This window comes from Geotrypetes seraphini, chromosome 6 (assembly GCF_902459505.1).
Source record: "Geotrypetes seraphini chromosome 6, aGeoSer1.1, whole genome shotgun sequence".
Classification (NCBI taxonomy): Eukaryota; Metazoa; Chordata; class Amphibia; order Gymnophiona; family Dermophiidae; genus Geotrypetes; species Geotrypetes seraphini.
The window spans coordinates 179367747-179388669 of record NC_047089.1 but is presented as its reverse complement, the minus strand read 5'-3'; the positions used below and the strand labels follow the sequence as shown (position 1 = coordinate 179388669).

Below are 20923 nucleotides of genomic sequence, written 5' to 3'. Positions count from 1 at the left end.
TTTACACGGGTGCGCGTTATCTATGTGAAAATACGGTAGTTTATGGCTGCTACCCTGAATTTATATACAGTAGACTTTGATTCCATTTCCAGCTTTGGCTCCTGCTCATGATGCACTACTTGAGATGAGCATTTCTTGCCTACTTTGCAAGCCAGTTTTTTTTTTTTTCTTCTTCTTCTTCTAACAGAACCTAGAACACTAGTTCCAAGGCAGTAGCTTTATTTAGAATCAAACACAAGTTTCAACAGAGGTTTTCAGTGTAAGACCTTGGGGCCAGTAGCAGCCCCTAGAGACCTCTGGAGCGGCCCTCCACTTGTCTTCCTGGGGTGGGCTCTTTTTTTCCCCCCATGCATTCTGTTTCTCTATGCAGACCCAAGACAGGAAGTAGAAAGTTGATTTAGGCAGGTTGAGCCACATTCTTGGACAAGGCATATCTTTGAAATGTTCACAATCTTGGATACCTCCTCCCCCCATTGAAGTTTGACTTTGAATGTAGGCTGGTGGGGATGGATGTCATTGCACACTGGTCAGCAGTGTTGTGGCCCCACATGGGATAATACTTGGTGGCTCTTCTTCAGCTCTTTAAAATCCAAAGTAACCCTAGCTTAAATATTAACAGATTTCCCCCCCCCCCACTCCAAATAAAATCTGACTAAAAGAAGCACCCGGTTCTTTCAATCTATACTTACTTTTTTCTGCCATTGCTAGGTTCCATCCCCGCCTCCCCCTTTTCAAAGTGCAACCATATGAGTCCATTATCATTTGATTTGTTAAATTGCCATTTATATTTATCCATTAACTTTTCCAGCTACTCCACAATTTTTAGACACAGTCTATTCTTGGATCGTAGGGTCATGCACCCGCTTTCACTTGGTTGCAGCAGCCAGCCTCACTTGTTTGAGCATTCACTGCCACTTAGGGCCTTGTTGGTTTCTGAAACCAACAAACACATTTTAGGATCTCTTCAAATAACCTTACCCAGTTTACATTCCAATCTCTGAAGGACTTCTGCCCAATAGCCTTGTAGCTTGGCTCCAGCTGACATCTCCAATACAAATCTGTCGTTTTCAATTAGACTGGTGTGAGATACTACCTGGTTACCACTTCATATGCATTCTTTTGTAACAGCACACTGGTGGATGCCTTCTTAAACTCTAGTCAGCTTTCCATTCCCCATATAGGTTCCTCTCTCACAAGATCATAAATTTAATGCATTTTTTATATCTCTTCCAAGGAGATTTTTGCATAGTATAGAAATAGGTTCCTTCAATTCCTTAAAGCTAGCCATAAATTTTCAAGATGTTTGTTCTTTTCTAGATCAGCCTTAGTCCATCTTTGTGTTCTGATATAACATTGAATCTGCATTAGGGAAAAGAAGACTCCCTCAGTCAGGTGATATGAGGAGTGTTCAATGATTTAAACTTGAGTATGAAAGAAAGTAACAAGCGTGTTGAAACAAGTCTGTGCATGTTGACATGTCTCAAGGTTACTCATGCATAGTTGCAGCTCATTGCAAGTCTAACATTCCAAGAGACACAATGTCAGGAGAGTCTTTGAGCGAATCAAGTAAGAAACTGCTAGTTATCCCAGGACAAGCAGGCAGCCTATTCTCATATATGAGTGACGTCATCGACGAAGCCCCGATGCGGAAACCTCGCAAGCAGACTTGCTTGTAGAAACTAGAAGTTTTGAGTCAGCCGCACCGTGCATGCGCTAGTGCCTTCCTGCCCAGCACAGGGCGCATCTTCTCAATTCTCAGTTTTCCGCAGAGCCGAGAAGTCCCTCTTTGACTCTCTGCGTTCATCTTACTTCGTGCCTTCTCTCACTGCGGTTTGTGTTCTTTTTCTTCATGAATCGCTGTATTTCTTTTATTTCTAGTTTTAAAAAAAAAATGTATTTCTTCCTTTCGGAAGCCGGGGCAGGCCGCTCGGCCGCAGCCCAGGGGCTTCGACTTTGTGGCGGCTGTTTTTTCTCCTATGTCCTGACCAGCAAAAGGCTTCAAGAAGTGTAGCCAGTGTCAACGTGCGATTTCTCTCACGGACCCACACAGTAGGTGCCTCAAGTGCCTTGGGCTAGACCATCACCTGAAGTCGTGCGAGCGCTATGCTATTCTTCAACCTCGAGCCCTTAAACATCGTCTGCTTTCAGTGGAGAAGCTCTTCGGGATGGATTCGACCACTTCCTCGACTCTGAAGCTGACCTTAGTCTCGCCTTCGACCTCGGGTCTTCCTGCCTCCACTGCTTCGACCTCGAGCCTCAACAGACCTTCTTCGTTTGCACGGCTCTCTCCTTGACGACGTCTGCTGTATCTTCCCCTATATCCTCAGGTCAGATAGCTCAGCAGAAAGTTCCAGTGGTGGTGCTTAAGGTGCCTAAGACTTCCAAGTCGAAGCACATTTCCACTGCCTCTGTGGAACCTCCAGCCAAAGCAGGTAGTACGGTTTCAGACGCGGATTCATCCTAGCCTGCTTCTTTCCAGACCATGTTAGAGAAGCAATTCATTCAGTTCCTCACTAATAGGGGACCAAAGCTTGTTACTCTAATCCAGCCTGGGCATTCTGCAGACTCCTGCGAGGTTGAGCCTCTTCCTATGCCTCAGTCTGAGCTTACACACTCTATGCAGGGAGCAGAGTCTCTCTGCGAGTGTCTGGTCTGGCATCTATGCATATGAAGCATGGAGCAGATTCTTTGCAAGTGTCTCGACAGGAATCCTCACACTCCATACAAGGAGCTGAGTCTTTGGGAGTGCATCGAGATTCCTCCATCAAACCTCTGGAGCTTCGATCCACAGCTTCCAGCCCTATCCATTCCTTGGTGGCATCAACTGCTTCCATCTCTGGGGCGAAGTCTCCTCGATCTTTGAGATCTGCTTCCAAGCACCATTCTCACCGACGATCGAGGCCTTCCTCGAGGCATACTTCCAGGCATAGCTCTTTTTCCAAAGAGCGTCCTTCTTCAACTAAGCCTTGATCTACACCTTCCAGTTCTACTAGAACACCGACTCCTCGATCGAGGTCTCCATTTCCACACCTCGATGACTCAGCGGTTTCGATTGCTTCGTCCAAGTCTCCCTATTCTTTTGATGCCTTTTTTCCTGCCGAAGCTTCATCTTCGACCCAGGCTGCCTCGAAGACCTCGAGTCCTTCTCGAGGCAAGGCATTGGTGGATCAGCTATCTTTCTCCTCTTTTCTTCGTCAGATGGCTATTGACTTGGACCTTCAATTGGATGCTGGTTCCAAATACTCTAAGGAGTATCTCGAAGTCATGCATCTTCCTCAACCTCCGGCAGAGTCACTTAAGCTTCCTCTTCACAAGTATTGTCTCAGACTTTTACCAGATGCCTTGAGACTCCTTATGCAATTCCAGCTGTTCCAGGCAAATTAGACTCCAGATATAAAACTCTCCATTGCAAAGGATTTGAGAATTCACACTTATCTCACCAATCCCTACTTGTGGAGTCATCCTTGAAAAGGTCCCATCCTTCCAAGGTTTATGCTACCGTTCCTCCTGGAAGGGAAAGGAAAACTATGGACAAATTCTGACGTTGCATTTATCAAAATGCCTTGATGTCCTCTAAAGTCCTTAATTACAATTTCCATTTAATCACTTATTTTGAGTTCCTCATTGCTCTTTTGCCTAAATTTCTCAGTTATTTAGATACTCAAAAGCACTTTGAATTTCAAGAAGTCATAGCTTCTCTATCACAACTCAGATTACATCTACTTCAGTCTTGTTACGATGCCTTTGAGTTGTCTGCCAGGGCAGCTGCTTGTTCTATAGCAATGTGCCGCCTTGCCTGGCTTCATACCATTGACATGGATCCTAATCTTCAGGACTGCTTGGCTAATATTCCTTGTGCAGGCAATGACCTCTTTGATGAATCTATTGAGACAGCCACCAAGAAATTGTCTGAGCATGAAAAATCCTTTGCTTCTATTGTCAGACCTAAGCCAAAGCCAGCTCCTGCCAAGCCTGTACGTCCTCCTCCTATTTACCAGAGGCGTTTTGCTCTGAGAGCGGCTCCTTACACTCGCCCTCCTCCCAAGAAACAGCAGAATCAGAAACAACAGAAATCTCAACCTTCTGCTGCACCTAAGGCTACGCAGCCTTTTTGACTGTTTAAAACAGAGCATAACCTCCGCCGTACTGTCTCTGAACTAACTTCCCCCTATTGGAGATCGTCTCCATCATTTTTATCACCGATGGGAGACCATCACATCTGACCTGGGTGTTGTCAATCATCAGGGAAGGGTACTCTCTTCATTTCACTCAGGTTCCACCAGAGCTTCCTCCAAGAGAGTATCCTTCCAGTCCATCCCAGACCAACCTTCTTCTTCAGGAAGCTCAAACTCTGCTTCTGCTCCGTGCCATCGAACCAGTTCCTTTGGAACAGCAGCACAGGGGGTTTTACTCCCGTTACTTCCTTGTTCCGAAGAAGACGGGCGATCTGCGGCACATTCTGGATCTCAGGGCTCTCAACAAATTTTTAGTCAAAGAAAAATTTTGCATGTTATCCCTGGCATCATTTTATCCCCTCCTAGATCAGAATGACTGGTTATGCTCTCTGGATCTCAAAGAGGCTTATACTCATATTCCCATTCATCCGGCCTCCCATCAATACCTCTGATTTCGGGTGGGGAATCTGCATTATCAATACAGAGTGCTGCCCTTCGGCCTGGCTTCCTCTTCCAGAGTCTTCACCAAGTGCCTGGTTGTGGTAGCAGCAGCTCTAAGGAACCATGGTCTTCAGGTATTTCCCTACCTCGATGACTGGCTTATCAAAGATTCAACATCTCAAGGGGTTATTGTAGCGACCCAACGGACTACGTGGTTCCTACAGAGTTTGGGATTCGAAATTAACTTTCCCAAATCCCAACTTCAACCCTCTCAGAATCTACAATTCATCGGAGCTCTTCTGGATACTATCCAACTCAGAGCATTCCTTCCGCAACAATGTCTGGAAGTCCTCTTTCAACTCTGTCATACAGTGTCTTCCCGCTCCTCCATATCAGCGAGACACATGATGGTACTCTTTGGTCACATGGCCTCCACAGTACACGTGATTCCTTTTGCCAGACTTCACCTCAGAATTCCTCAGTGGACCCTGGCATCTCAGTGGACACAGGTTTGCGACTCACTTTCTCGACACATTGCAGTCATTCCTTCATTGAGATAGTCTCTCTGCTGGTGGATGCTCTCTTCCAATCTCTCCAGAGGCTTGCTGTTTCAACCGTCCCCTCATCAGAAGGTCCTCGCAACAGATTCCTTGTCCTACGCTTGGGGCACTCATCTCGATAGTCTCCGTACTTAAGGCCACTGGACCAGTACGGATCATCAGTGTCACATCAATCTGTTGGAACTCAGAGCGATTTTCAAGGCTCTCAAAGCTTTTCAACATCTTCTTCAAGATCAGATAGTCCTCATTCGTACGGACAACCAAGTCGCCATGTATTATGTCAACAAACAGGGAGGGACGGGATCTTCCTCCCTTTGTCAAGAAGCTCTGAAGGTTTGGGACTGGGCAATCCGCCACAACACCTTCCTCAAAGCTGTCTACATCCAAGGGGCGAAAAATTGCTTGGAGGACAACTTGAGTCATCTTCTGCAACCTCACGAATGGACACTCCATTCCTTGCCTCTTCATCACATTTTTTCACAGTGGGGAACGCCTCAGCTAGATCTCTTTGCAGCTCCCCACAACTACAAACTGCCTCAGTTCTGCTCCAGGATCTAGTCTCCTCATCACCTCGAGACAGATGCTTTTCTTCTGGAATGGACGAATCTCTTCCTGTATGCATTCCTTCCATTCCCTCTCATTCTCAAGACTCTTGTCAAGTTAAAGTTGTAAAGTTAAGACTCCAGCTAATCCAGAATACTGCAGCCAAACTGATCTTCTCAAAACGCAAGTCTGACCATGCCTCCCCACTCCTTGCCAAACTTCATTGGCTCCCAATAATCTCCAGAATCCATTTCAAATGTTCCTGCCTGGCTTTCAAGATCATTCACGGAATCCTGCCTCCTCTTATCCCACTGTCTTTCAACTCCTCCAGTCCCGACTCCTCCAGAACTGCCCAAAGGCTTAAACTAGCCTTCCCCTCTCCACGCGGCATCCACTATTCAGGCAAACTGGGAAAATCCCTTCTCTTCAAAATCACAGATCTTTGGAACGACCTCACCACCCCGCTGCGGAACCTGAGCTCCCTTCAGTTATTCCGCAAACAACTGAAAACCTGGCTTTTCAGCAAATTGTAGCTCTATCCTTCCCCCCTTTCTCTCCCCCCTTCTACACATAAGTTCATGTAATCCTTTTTCTTCTCCCTTCTCCTTCAATTCAGCAGCAGGGAGCCATACCTTCTACCAGTTTTTCCATCTCTGCTTACACAGACTCAGGAATCTCTGCTTCATTCCAACCTGCAGTCTCTATACCTGACAGCTTGGTACCTCTCAACATAACTCCTCTTCAGTTTTCTCAATCTGTAAGAGACATTTTAGAGGCTTCTAGGAAGCCTACCACTAGACAATGCTATCACCAAAAATGGACTAGATTCTCTATGTGGTGTTTTTCTAACGATAAGGAACCTCAACATTCCTCCTTATCTTCTGTCTTAGACTACCTTTTGCACTTATCCACCTCTGGCCTCAAGTCTACATCGATCTGAGTCCATCTCAGTGCAATTGCTGCTTTCCATCAGCCTATTGAAGGAAAACCCCTTTCTGCTCATCCGGTGGTTTCCAGATTCATGAAAGGACTTTTCATTGTCAAACCTCCTCTCAAACCACCTCCAGTGGTTTGGGACCTCAATGTTGTTCTTACTCAATTGATGAAGCCTCCATTTGAACAAATGTCTATGGCTCATCTGAAGTATTTCACTTGGAAAATGGTGTTTCTCATTGCCCTCACTTCTGCTCGAAGAGTCAGTGAGCTGCAAGCTTTAGTTGCTGATCCACCTTTCACTGTGTTTCATCATGACAAGGTGGTTCTCTGTACTCATCCTAAATTCCTACGTAAAGTGGTTTCGGAATTTCATCTCAACCAATCCATTATTCTTCCAGTGTTCTTTCCAAAGCCTCATTCTCATCCTGGAGAATCAGCTCTTCATACTCTGGACTGTAAACGTGCTTTGGCCTTCTATTTGGAATGTACCAAACCAAACAGATCTGCTCTTCAACTTTTTGTCTCCTTCGATCCAAATAAGTTGGGACATCCTAACTCTAAGCGTACCATCTCCAACTGGATGGCTGCTTGTATCTCCTTCTGCTATGCCCATGATGGATTACCTCTATAGAGTAGAGTCACAGCCCATACGGTCGGAGCAATGGCAGCTTCAGTAGCTTTCCTCAGATCTACACCTATTGAGGAAATTTGCAAGGCTGCTACCTGGTCCTCAGTTCATACTTTCACTTCTCACTATTGTCTGGATGTTTTCTCCAGACGGGATGGCCGTTTTGGCCAGACAGTGTTACAAAATTTATTCTCCTAAATTGCCAACACTCCCACCATCTCATTCTGGTTAGCTTGAAGGTCACCCTTATGTGAGAATAGGCTGCCTGCTTGTCCTGGGATAAAGCACAGTTACTTACCGTAACAGGTGTTATCCAGGGACAGCAGGCAGCAGACACAATCCACCCACCTCCCCAGGTTGGCTTCTCTTCTAGCTATCTGAACTGAGGAGACGCGCCCTGTGCTGGGTGGGAAGGCACTCGCGCATGTGCGGTGCGGCTGAGTCAAAACTTCTAGTTTCTACAAGCAAATCTGCTTATGAGGCTTCCGCATTGGGGCTCAGTCGATGACGTCACCCATATGTGAGAATAGTTGCCTGCTGTCCCTGGATAACACTTGTTAGGGTAAATAACTGTGCTATTTGGAGCACCATTCAGTGATAAAATTTCTCACAAAAGAAGGGAAAAAGCCAAAGGAGATCCATGAATGCAGTTTATGGTGAGTCTGCCCCATCCTACAAAGTAAACTTTTGGAGTATGCAGTTTTAGTGGGGTAGAGTCCATTGAAGATGACCCTTACACTGGACAGCCTGTAGAAACAACTTCCACAGAAATGTGCAAGAAAGTCGATTTAATTTTGTCAGACAGATGAATTAAGGTTTCCCGAATAACTGAAGAAATAAGCATCTCGGTAGGTACAGTTTGGAAAATAATTAATGAAAAAGTTGGGCGTGTCCAAGGTTTAGTGCAAGATAGGTTCTAAGAATGCCGATGCCATGTCAGAAGGCCACGAGGCTCCAGTGCAATCGGGAAAGCTTGGAGATGCTCAATGAAAACCAAGTGGATTTTTTTTCATCATTTGGTGACTGGAGATAAGACTTGGGTCTATCGCAGGGATCCTGAATGCAAAATGGAGTCAATGCAGTGGAAGCATAAGTTATCCCCCACCCCAAAAAGGTTCAAGATAGAAAAAGCTGTAGGCAAAATCAAGGCAATTGTCTTCTGGATTGATGGATTTTTGCTTCTGGAGTTCATGCCACACAAGACAGCCATAAGCGGGGAGAGTTACACCAATACAATGATCGCTTTTTTGGGAGAAGAGATGAGAAAATGTCATAGCTGGCGTGCTGCTGCTTCATGACAATGCACTGGTACACATGTCATGACAATCACAGGCTGCCCTCCGAGAATGTGATTTTCAGCAGCTGTTCTGACCTGGCTCCCTTGGATTATTTCCAGTTCTGAGTTTTGAAGAAATCTCTCAGTGGACGGTGGTTTTCAAGTGATAAAGACATCAAGGAAGCTGTGATGTCTTGGTTTGAAGGTCAAAAAGAATTATTATTTTCATAGGGGTTAGTTGTTGCAGGAAAAGTACATGAAGTGCATAGAGCTATCAGGGGACCTCCCAGTAATTCCTCAGAAGTTATCAAGGTGCCCCCCAATATCCATCAGTTCCCTAAAATCTTCCATTCTGTGGTAAGAGTATACATTAACATCCAAATTTGTAACCTGCTTAAACCTAAGCAGTTTCCACAGTACATACATATTCATAATTTAAAAAATAAGATCATAAAATAGGCATAAAACTAGGTCTGCACATTTGACATGTTAACGTGATTAAAATGTTATCGTTAACACCCCTTTGCTCCTCGACTCTGTCTCGCCACCTGCCACTGTTTCGCTACTGCTGTCCTCCATGGTCCACTATAATCCCCTCCCTCCCTCTAACCATTTATAGTCTGCCGGCAGTGCTAGCAATTAAACCTTCCCCAGTTTGTTGCCCAGTTCCTAACAAATCTAAAACCCTCCTCCCTGCACCATTGCCTCATCCATGCATTGAGACTGGATCTCTGCTTGGGTCCTGCGCGTGGAACAGAGAGCACTTCTGAAAATGCTACTCTGGAGGTTCTGGATTTTAACTTTCTACCTAAGAGCCTAAATGTGGCTTCCAGAACCTCCCTACCACATTTCCCTAGGTCATTGGTACCCATATTTAGCAAGACACTCCTCCCCAGCACTGTTTAAAATATTATCTAGGTGACCCTCACATCCACCAGTCACCCAACTATCTACATGCCTAATGATCGAATCTCCCACTAAAACAGACATCCTAACTCTTCCCTCCTGAGCAGAAGCTCCTGGAGATGCATCCTCGGTGTGAGAGGACATTGCCCTGGTGGGCAGATCCTGGCTACAGGATTGCCTTCTATCTCACCAGGGTGATGCTTTCCTTTTAAGAAGCCCTATAATCTTATGGCACTATCAGCAATAACTCTCTCAAGTCCCTTCAGATATATATCACAATCACTACTATAAGACTTGTATATATCACAAGTTTCTCTTAACTATAAAGGACGCCTCAGCCCCACCACTCCACCGCTGCATTATTTCTTGTTTGCGGGAAGAATTATGTGGCACTTCATCATTGGCTGTACCTTTATATTTTTATCATTTTTCATGCTATGTATTTGTTCATTATTATTATTTTTTCTTAATAAATAAGTGCTCTACAAAATTTTCCTACAGCCACTTCATCCCACATCTCTGGAATAAACTCCCCCCCCCCCAACTCAGGCAACAGAACTCTTTATTGACATTCCGTAAAATGGTAAAGACCCTCCTCTTCAACTAAAGGTCTCCCTCAGTCTACACCCCCCCTTAAACCCCACCTCTCTCTTCTCTCCCCTATTTAACTTCTCCTAAATTTCAGTATAGTCCTCTCTTAGTCTGTACTCTGAAAAATTGTCTGTACTCTGAAAAATTGTCTGTAGCCTGATAAATACTGCACAATCTTGTATGTCCAAGCATCTAAACTTATTGTACATCTTATTTGCCTAATTACTTCTACTGTGTATGTTTACTTGTAGACCGTTCTGAGCTACCGGGAGAACGGGATATAAATCTAAATAAATAAATAAATAAATAAAAATAAATACTTAGCTCTTCCTTCAGCCAACGCCTGGGAGTCTGACCCAGCATGACATGTTTCGCACCCGAAGTGCTGTATCAAGGATCTCCCTATAAGATAGTGGAAGGAGTATGTTAGGTGCTATTCACAACAACCTCCCCCACAACTTAAAACTTATCTTATCCCATTCATTCACAAATACTAATAACTCACCGAGAGCGTGCGTGTCATCCGACTCTACCGTAACTATGAGAGAAAAAGATGGCCGCGGCGTCTAACCTCGGAGTTTAAATATCCCTCCCTTCTCAATCAGCTGTTTCCACTCCCCTGTGTCTCATTGGTCAGACCTATATCCTATGAGTGAAGTCCATTCAATTTCCCCGTTCAATCCATGAGGTACTACAGTATCTAACAGAAAAATGTGTCTCTGCTCACATTCATTAAGCTTCTTCAGATCTTTCCCACCATCCCTCCCAACAACTTTAGTGACGACACGCCACCGAATTTCCTCTACTGTATGTCTGTATGTAGTCCAGTGTTCAACCAGAGGGGCCTGGGTAACTCCATTTATTATGCGGGATTTATGCTCTGTTAATCTGGTACGGATCGCCCGATTAGTCCATCCAATATATACTAGCCCGCAGGGACATGTGATCGCATAGATCACATCTTGTGTTGTGCAATTTGTATCAGTCTTAGATGTTAAAACAATGTCTCTCCCAGGTACCCTCCAGCTATGTCCCTCTATGGTAGACGAGCACCATTGGCACCTCCCACATCTAGTATGTTGTCCCCCTTCCCCCTAGTTACTCCCTCATATTTTAGAGGGTTACATTTTGATCCCATAGTGGCGCCTCTCGAGTAGGCTATCCTGGGGAAATCCCTTAAAGTCTGGTGTACTTGGACGATATACCATTGTTGTCTCATAATCGCCACCAACTGGTTAGCTGCCTTAGAAAAAGGGAGAACACACGTTAAAATATCATTCTCCACCTTCTGGGCTGTGTATTTTAACGTGTGTTCTCCCTTTTTCTAAGGCAGCTAACCAGTTGGTGGCGATTATGAGACAACAATGGTATATCGTCCAAGTACACCAGACTTTAAGGGATTTCCCCAGGATAGCCTACTCAAGAGGCGCCACTATGGGATCAAAATGTAACCCTCTAAAATATGAGGGAGTAACTAGGGGGAAGGGGGACAACATACTAGATGTGGGAGGTGCCAATGGTGCTCGTCTACCATAGAGGGACATAGCTGGAGGGTACCTGGGAGAGACATTGTTTTAACATCTAAGACTGATACAAATTGCACAACACAAGATGTGATCTATGCGATCACATGTCCCTGCGGGCTAGTATATATTGGACGGACTAATCGGGCGATCCGTACCAGATTAACAGAGCATAAATCCCGCATAATAAATGGAGTTACCCAGGCCCCTCTGGTTGAACACTGGACTACATACAGACATACAGTAGAGGAAATTCGGTGGCGTGTCGTCACTAAAGTTGTTGGGAGGGATGGTGGGAAAGATCTGAAGAAGCTTAATGAATGTGAGCAGAGACACATTTTTCTGTTAGATACTGTAGTACCTCGTGGATTGAACGGGGAAATTGAATGGACTTCACTCATAGGATAGAGGTCTGACCAATGAGACACAGGGGAGTGGAAACAGCTGATTGAGAAGGGAGGGATATTTAAACTCTGAGGTTAGACTCCGCGGCCATCTTTTTCTCTCATAGTTACGGTAGAGTCGGATGACACGCACGCTCTCGGTGAGTTATTAGTATTTGTGAATGAATAGGATAAGATAAGTTTTAAGTTGTGGGGGAGGTTGTTGTGAATAGCACCTAACATACTCCTTCCACTATCTTATAGGGAGACCCTTGATACAGCACTTCGGGTGCGAAACATGTCATGTTGGGTCAGACTCCCAGGCGTTGGCTGAAGGAAGAACTAAGTACACAAAGGAAAAATAATAATAATGAACAAATACTTAGCATGAAAAATGATAAAAATATAAAGGTACAGCCATGAAGTGCCACATAATTCTTCCCGCAAACAAGAAATAATACAGCGGTGGAGTGGTGGGGCTGAGGCGTCCTTTATAGTTAAGAGAAACTTGTGATATATACAACTCCTTTTAAGAAGAGCATTTCTTTTATGTAGTCTCGTAATTATTTTGAAGAACATTGCTTTGTGATGCAAGCAAATTTGATCATCATCTGAGAGATTAATTTCTTACCACTGAATAAGAGTGATTTGTCTGCTGATAATCGGTGTACTGATTTGAGCCCAACTTTTTTGCAATAAAATAAGCCATGACACTCTTGACTGTTTTCTTCTAATGATGCATGTTGCATGTGAAGTATCATCATTGCTACCCAATTCAGTTGTTTCAATTATGAATGAATTGATAACATAAATTTGTATGAATCTAAACTGGAAAGAATTATTGAAAATAGAGTAGGACTTGAGATGAAAAGGAATCTTCTCAATGGTGTCTACCTGCTACAAATGGTAATATAGCAATATGCTAAGCTCATGGAGTGTGTTGCGCAGTGGTTAAAGCTACAGCCTCGGCACCCTGAGTTTGTGGGTTCAAACTCATGACCCTGGGCAAGTCACTTAATCCCCCCATTGCTCCACGTACATTAGATAGATTGTGAGTCCACTGGGACAGACGGGGAAAAATGCTTGAGTACCTGAATAAATTCATGTAAACCGTTGTGAGCTCCCTGGGAGAATGGTATAGAAAATTGAATAAATAAATAAATGTGCTCTTATTAAATCAAATAAAAAACAGCAATAAGCTATACCAGTGCACGGCTTGCTAAATTTATAGAATTGATGACAGCTGTTGTGTCAGACATATATAGTATAATCTCATTATAACGGACTTCAAGGGACCTGGAAAAACGGTCCCTTATATCCAGAGTTGCATTTTTAATAAACTTTATTTAGGTCAACTTGAAACAACATTCAATCAATGAACAGTCACTGCACAACCATATCAGCAACATCAAGAACAAAACTCAGCAAAACATTGGTATGGCACAAAATGATTGCAAAACCAGAACACTAAAAGATGTTCTAAAGCGTTATGTCGTACTGTACTAGAAAGAAAAATACTCTGTCATTTTCTTCTAGGCTGCATTTTGATACTATATCACCGGCATGCCACGCGCCTTGTAGGCAGATCCTGCATGTCTGTTATAGCCGAAGAAAACTACAGCTAAAAGCGGCTCTGGGGACCAAATTGGTTGTCTGTTATATCCAAAAGTCTGTTATATGTGAGTCCGCTATATGCAATGATTTTCTGTATGTTTATAATGGCGCACGGCCGGGACCAGTGGACCTCGCCTGTTATAGCGAGTCCGTTATAACGAGATTATACTGTGTATGTGTGTGTGTTGTATAACTATTGTAAATGCTGAAAGATAAGCTATAAGACTACCAATGGTTTGTTAAAATCTGACCCTTATATTTTGGCATTATTTGCTGGCTTTGAAAACCATCTTTTTCATGGTATTTAAAATATGCTCTTTCTAATAGTTGGTTTGAAAATTTTTCTATATAACGTTTTCTAAAAGATGGTGAAAAATATCCAATTTATGATGATCTTGAAAAATGCAAAATTTTTAAAGTTAAATTTTAAAGTAACGAGATTAGGTTATAAGACAAAATCATATATTTGAGACCAAAGTCTCGTCACAAAATAATAGACAAAATTTTACGGGGTTATCTTCATTACAGGAATCATAGAAGGCTAAATTTTGAAATTTATTTTAGCACTTCCATTATTTCGGGCCACTTTGAGGTTTTTATACATATGTCGGTTTAAAAAATTGAAAATCCACATTAGTTCCATTGAATAGATTGTAAAAAGTTGTAATAAGATCACCAAGTTTCTTTTTTTTTTTTTTGCGTATATAACCAAGGAAATATATTGACTCAAATTGTGAAAATTTTGCAGGGATATGATCACAGTATGGGATCAAACAAAAATCTTTATCTCCACAAATATTCCATTGCCGAATCTTAAACTTCACCAAAGTTTGTTTGAGTTATGTAAGATTCAGCATACAAAGTTTCAACAAAACCGTGATGGAGAGGGAGGGTACAGTTCTAAAATTAGATCACAACATGGAATGACCCAGCAACTCTTTTCTCCTTCCACAAAAGAGGGCTCATATGGGAGTGAGAGAGGACATCCAATTTTTTTTTTTAATTCCTGTTGTGGTTCTAACCAGATGCCTAATGTGTTTAGCTTGAGAACTCTGGAAGATTTTATTGTTCAAACTTTACAGATGCTTTATCTTCCCTAGCCTCCTAGTCTAGCTGTCTTAACGGCACTGTCCAATAATAAAAGCCTGGAAATGTCCCTCCCATCCAACTCTACTGTGCTAAAAAACTAGTCATTGGTCAAGAAAATTCTCTACAACAAACTCATACAATTCAAATACTTTCTAGGGATATTACCTGAAAGACATTAATTACAACTTTTAAATTGGGCAAACTTTCCAAATATTGTCAATTTGTTATTAACAAATTTTATAAAATGAATATTTAAAAATGGAAAATTTTCCTTTTCACATTGGTTGCATCCTGAGATCACTGATAAATCTCGGTTGATAGATGATGTTGTCAAGAGAGGGATATGAAATGATGTAGCTTCTCTCTGTATATGACAGTAAGACAACAGAAGCTGTCTGTGCATGCAGGTAGTCTAGTGCTGTGGTGAAATGGCGTTTTCATTAGTATGAAAGCATTCCAGATACCTAATGATTTACAGAAAGGAGAAAGGGCATCAGCGAATCCCTAAACATTTTTTTCTTCTTTTCTCCAGAATGGCTTTGACTACCTGCTAACCTACAGCGACAATCCACAGACTGTTTTTCCTAGATATTGTGTCAGCTGGATGGTTTCAAGTGGTGAGTATGCCAATGTGAACTATCGAGGGAAGGCTTCAGAGTTTCTCATTCCCTTAGGCACCCAACATGGCAGAGGCTTAAGCAACTTCTGTCACCTCTGTAAATTGCTTGATATATCAGCTAGGGTAGTACATTGTAAAGAGTCAGAAGCAGGGGAGTCAAATACCAAAGATAGTTAAATCAAAGTGAAACAAAGTTTCATACTCCAGGAGTTTCCTACTAAAAGTGTTCCCTCTTTCTGATTATATTCTACTAGCTACTCTTTCTTTGTGGAGGAGACTAGAGTTTCCAGAGGTCAGTGTAGTGCTCTGCCAGGCAAGTACAGATTTCAGAAAAAAATTTACATTGGTTATAGTAGAGGCACTGAAATTTATAAAGGTCCCCGTACTGCGAGATTCCAGCTGCCCCACACCAGAAACGCAAATAAATCAGTTGCCATATATTGAGAATGCTGTGGCTTGTATAATGTTGTATTGACTTTTCACTAGACATAATGGTTCTTGTGTTGTCCAAAGAGTTAAAATTTGATTCTGTCAGTAAAACATCCAAAAAAGGCTTAAGGATCATCCAGGTATGTCTTTCATATATGAGATGAGCTTGATGTTGCTTTTCGATAGCAGTGATTTCTGCTTTGCTGTTCTTCCATGAATCACCTATTTGCTCATTGTAGTATCATTAAAACTGACTTTAGCTGAGGCTAGAGAGAGATGTTTTTCTGGGATGTGTTTTGACCTGGATGAGTTATCAATGTGCCCTTGGAATAATTTTGGCAGGCCAGTCTCTTCAGGGAAGATTACCACTGTTCTCAAGTCATCTACATTTGTAGATAATAACTCTTGTCTTTGGTTCGATGGTGTTCCAGAGCTTTAGAAATGGCTTTTATAACCTTTCCAAACTGATATTTCAGCAACTTCTTTTTCTTCTCACTTCCAGACTTTCTTTGATCATGACTGTGTTTTTATAGAATTTTTATGGTGGTCATTATGCTCTCATGGTAAAGTCAATATATAGTGAAGTTTAGATTCATTTGGGCTGTGTTCATTCTGTTGAATCTAATTGTCAGTTAAAAGTGCAGGTACTTTTTCTCATGGGTGTTGAATAATTTTGTTCTTTAACACTGTTTTTAAATTATTCAACTCTTTGTTTACTCAGGTTCCCTTTGTCTAATATATTTTGTTTAAAGATCAGAAACCATTTAGTGTGACACCTATGCAATAGAAAGGAAATTGAGAGAAAAACATCATTGTATCCACTGAAAATTGGACTAGACTTCCATAGTAGGATGTGTCAATTTTAGGGATAGATTTTTGTTTTGTTTTTTAACTTTTCAAACTACTAGTGACCAAATTATACAGTTTTGCATGCTGAATCTAAAGCTATCTCCAGAAACTGCATAAAGTGAGTCTTTTACCTATCACAGTTGAAATATCTAGAAATATTATATATACTCAAATATAAACAGAGATTTGGGGGCCAAAACATTGGGCCAAAAATGGGGGCATCTCCTCTCCCCCCCCTGACTTGTTACAGGCCTCCGCTGGGCCACCAAACTGTACCCTGTCCATCCTCTCTGCCCTGTCCATTGTACCTCCTCTCTGCTGATACCCTGCATACCGCCATGCCTTCCGTATGACCCGCGTACCTGGAATCCCTGGTGGTCCAGAGGTGTAACGGACAGGAGTGAGATTTCTGCACTCCTGCCACGCTGCTTTACCGGTCGCTGCTGCTTGGTGCTGAGCAGCTTCCTGAAAGGCTGTGGCAAGTCTAGCGAGAATTTGCAGGAGCCATTCAGGAAGCCACTCAGTGCTGAGTAGCAGCATGGGTAGCGCGCTCCTGTTGAACCGCCAGAATTTGCAGCAGCGACTGGTACAGCAGTGGGACAAGAGCGTGAAAAACTCGCTCCTGCCTGCTACACCTCTGGACTACCAGAGATTCCAGGTACGCAGGTTATACAGAAGGCACAGCGGCATGCAGGATATCGGCAGAGAGGAGGTACCATGGACAGGGCAGGGAGTGGGAGGACAGGGTGCAATGCCTGGCAGGGGAGAGAGGGAAGAGGGCTGGGTACAGTGCCTAGCAGGGTAGGGGCTGGGTGCAGAGCCTCACAGGGGAAGGAGGGGGCGCTGGGTGCAGATCCTGGCAGGGCAGGACACTTGAATATTAAGCCACCTGTCTTATATTCAAGTCAACCATTTTTCCTTCTTTTAGGGGGGGAAATGTGGGTCTCGACTTGTATTCGGATCAACTTATATTCTAGTATATATGGTAATATTTATTTGAACTTAACTGCTGCAGTTCCTCCTCAAACTGTACATCCAGTTTTTTTTCATGATTTTCACCTGAACCCTCTTCACCTTTTTGTGATTTAATCACCACCAAAGCAGTGTCCAAGTAAGTGAGTGAGTCCTTTATCAATCCAGACAGTAGCAATCTCTGCTGTCTCTCTCAGTTCAGTATGGTGTCTTAAACTGACAAGGGCTATGTTGATTATATCCTCAGTATGTTTTGGCCTCTTCCTAGCTTTCTCTAGAGGAAGAAGAGCTTCCTCCATTAGTTTTTTCCACCATGTCATCTGAATCTCCCTGTTTCACTTCAAGCACAGATCTCCCCATCATTTCTTGCTCCTCTGCTGGGTGGTTGTTTTGTTGTTTTTTGGGAGTTGTTGTTTTTTTTTTAACTCTCCACTTTTCTTCGTTCTTCCTTTTTGCCTGCATTTCCTTCTGTAGTTCTGGACTCAGGGAGATCCACTGATCCAATCTGATGAGGTCCAACATGCCTAACTTGCTCTCTTTATAAAAGGTCAAAGGCTAACTCAATCACAAGAATTATCTTCTCTGCTACAGTCACAAAATATATGTATTCCACTGACACAAGCAGAATTGCATCCCACATCAATACAACTCTTTATTTCACATTTGGCTCACAATTTATGTCCATCAGCGTGTTGAGCTTCTGCATAAATCTTTTTCTCTTCCAGTTTTGCTTTACCCACAGAAACTTTGCTGGTTTGTTCCACATGGATTTCAACTTTGTTTTAATGATCCAGACATTGTATAGCTCTCCTGGTGCAAGATTATATATTAATAATAATTCAACTAGATTTAATTTGCATAGGGGAGTTAGACAAGGATGCCCTTTGTCTCCATTACTTTTTGATATTGTCCTAGAACCTTTATTAATCGCAATAAATAAGACTAAGGAGATAAAGGGAATCACGTTTTCCAACTGGGAATTTAAACTTTCTGCATATGCAGATGATATTTTATTATATTTAAGAGAACCGGATACTACTATTCCATGTATACTTAATTTATTAGAGAAATTCGGCACTTTTTCTGGATATAAAATTAATTGGAGCAAATCTGAAGTCCTCCCAATTAATGTTCATTGTACGAAAGGACTATTTGACCCATATTCATTTATTTGGAAAGAAGATGGAATAAAATACTTAGGAATTATGATCAAAAATACAATTGAAGACACAGTCAAAGAGAATGAAAAACTTTTATTGAAAAAAATAACAGAAATGTGTGAGCAATGGAATCCATTACATCTTTCTTGGTGGGGAAGAATTCAAACAATTAAAATGATGGTATTGCCTGTAGTTTGTTATCAAATGAGTATGATACCAATATTTTTTCAGGGGTCATTTTATAAAAAACTTAACAATATTCTTACAAAATTTGTTTGGTTTGGGAAAAGACCAAGAATCGCTTTAGTATCATTACAAAGACCAATTTTCCAAATTTTTATAGGTATCATCAAGCCTATATTTTAAGACAGGGTATGTATTGGATCCTCCCAGATCTCATGGAAAATGTACCAGATTGGCTGTATTTAGAATGGCAACTCCTGTTCCCTTTATATCCAGAACATCTAATTACCATAACAATGCCTAGGAGATATAAAGATAACAGAATCTTTTTAGATACATGGAAAACATTGAGATACATAAGTAACCTATCACCAGAACCAATAGCTAAATCTTTAAATCAATCAATATGGGTAAACTCCAGGATCAGAATTGGCGGATTTAAAATCGTCTGGAAACAATGGATAAATGCAGGAATAAGAACATTGAATGATGTCATTTCAGAAGGTTCCTTGCTTAGTTTTTCACAATTGCAAAATAAATTTGGACTAAATAAAACACAATATTTTAAATGGATGCAATTGAAGCAAGCCATTCAGGTAGGGTTCCCTGAATGGAAAGATCTTAATACCCAATATAGTTTGCAAGTTTTATGTTTCCAGGCGGATTTCTTGGGACACCAAGCTGCAAAATGGTATAAATTAATATATGGATTTCTAAATAAAAAAAAGAAAACTGGACTTAGGGATATTTGGAGCATTGAGATTGGACAGACAATTTCTGCATCTCAATGGCCAAGATTCTGGTCCTGGAGATTAAGATTAACAAAGTCAGCATCTATGAGTCAAACATGGATATTTTTATTACATAGAGTGTTATGGACCCCGACGCGCTTGCAAAAAATAGATAATACTAGATCTAATAGATGCTGGCATTGTAAAATAGAAGTAGGGACATTAGATCATTTAATTTTTTTTTGTCCTTGCATAAAAGCCTTTTGGAATTTAATTTGGCCCCAAATTAACATATTACTAGAAAATCATATTGGTCTCTCATATGATACCATATTATTTGGTACTGCAATGAGAACACAAAGTCCAATATCAGCAAACAATAACAAATTGCTTTTAATATTGACAGGAGTTGCCATGCAGCAAATCACACAAAATTGGAAGGATTATACCAAGCTAAATTATACATTCTGGTGGAACTCGGTGTGTCACATTTATAAAATGGAGAAAATATTGGCATTACAACAAGGAAATATAAAAAATTTTAAGAAAATATGGGATCCATTGACAAAATATTCTAAAGATCAGATATCTTAACACATTGATAATAATAATATAGGGTTAGGGAGGGAAATATAGAAATTACTATGAGAAAAAATGAAAAAACAAATAACAGGGGAAAGGGATTCAATATATATGATATGATATTGTACATACAACTATAATTATTATAAATTAAATATTATGCTATTCATTTATTGTAAGAATGAAAATTTTATAAATAAAAATTTAAAAAAAAAAAAAAAAATCCTAACATACAGGACCACTGAATTTTGGATTTACTTTGTACGAACTGAGCAAGTAATCCAGTTGTTAGGTCATTGACCAGTTCATTAGTGCTGTAATTTTTTTACCTTCTTGATCACCTGGCTTTGGTGCTCAGAGGTCCACTTTTCGGGCTTACTTCATTTGGGAAAGGATGCAGTCCCATATGGGTGGACTGCTGCTCCTAGGCCAATCTTTTAGAGTGCCTGCAGAGCCAGCTCCTTTCAGGAGCTCAGGGACTGTTCCCCCGGGAGCTTGCTCATCTGCTGCTTTATCACAGGCTTAAGTGCAGGCTGTGGAGCCCCTGTGTGACAACCCTGTGGATATCAGGTAGCCGCCTACGAAGTTCCTCCACCCCAACATGCATGGATTTTCAGGGGTAGGAGCCTTGGTCTGAGACCCCCTGACTAACAGCCAGAAGATCTCCAATGACGGACTTGTTACTGGAAACTCTATCCTATGACTCCGGACTTCCAACAGCTGTTTTCATAGC

General features: G+C 41.8%; 1 protein-coding gene across 2 annotated transcripts in view; it reads left to right on the top strand.

Annotated features, from left to right (window-relative positions):
- Positions 1 to 20923, top strand: part of STARD7 (StAR related lipid transfer domain containing 7) — an 88957-nt gene that overhangs the window by 49287 nt on the left and 18747 nt on the right. For both annotated transcript variants that reach the window (XM_033949851.1, XM_033949850.1), the window contains exon 7: positions 15198 to 15282. In XM_033949851.1, coding sequence (XP_033805742.1) covers positions 15198 to 15282 — 85 coding nt within the window. The remainder of the gene's footprint in view (positions 1 to 15197; positions 15283 to 20923) is intronic.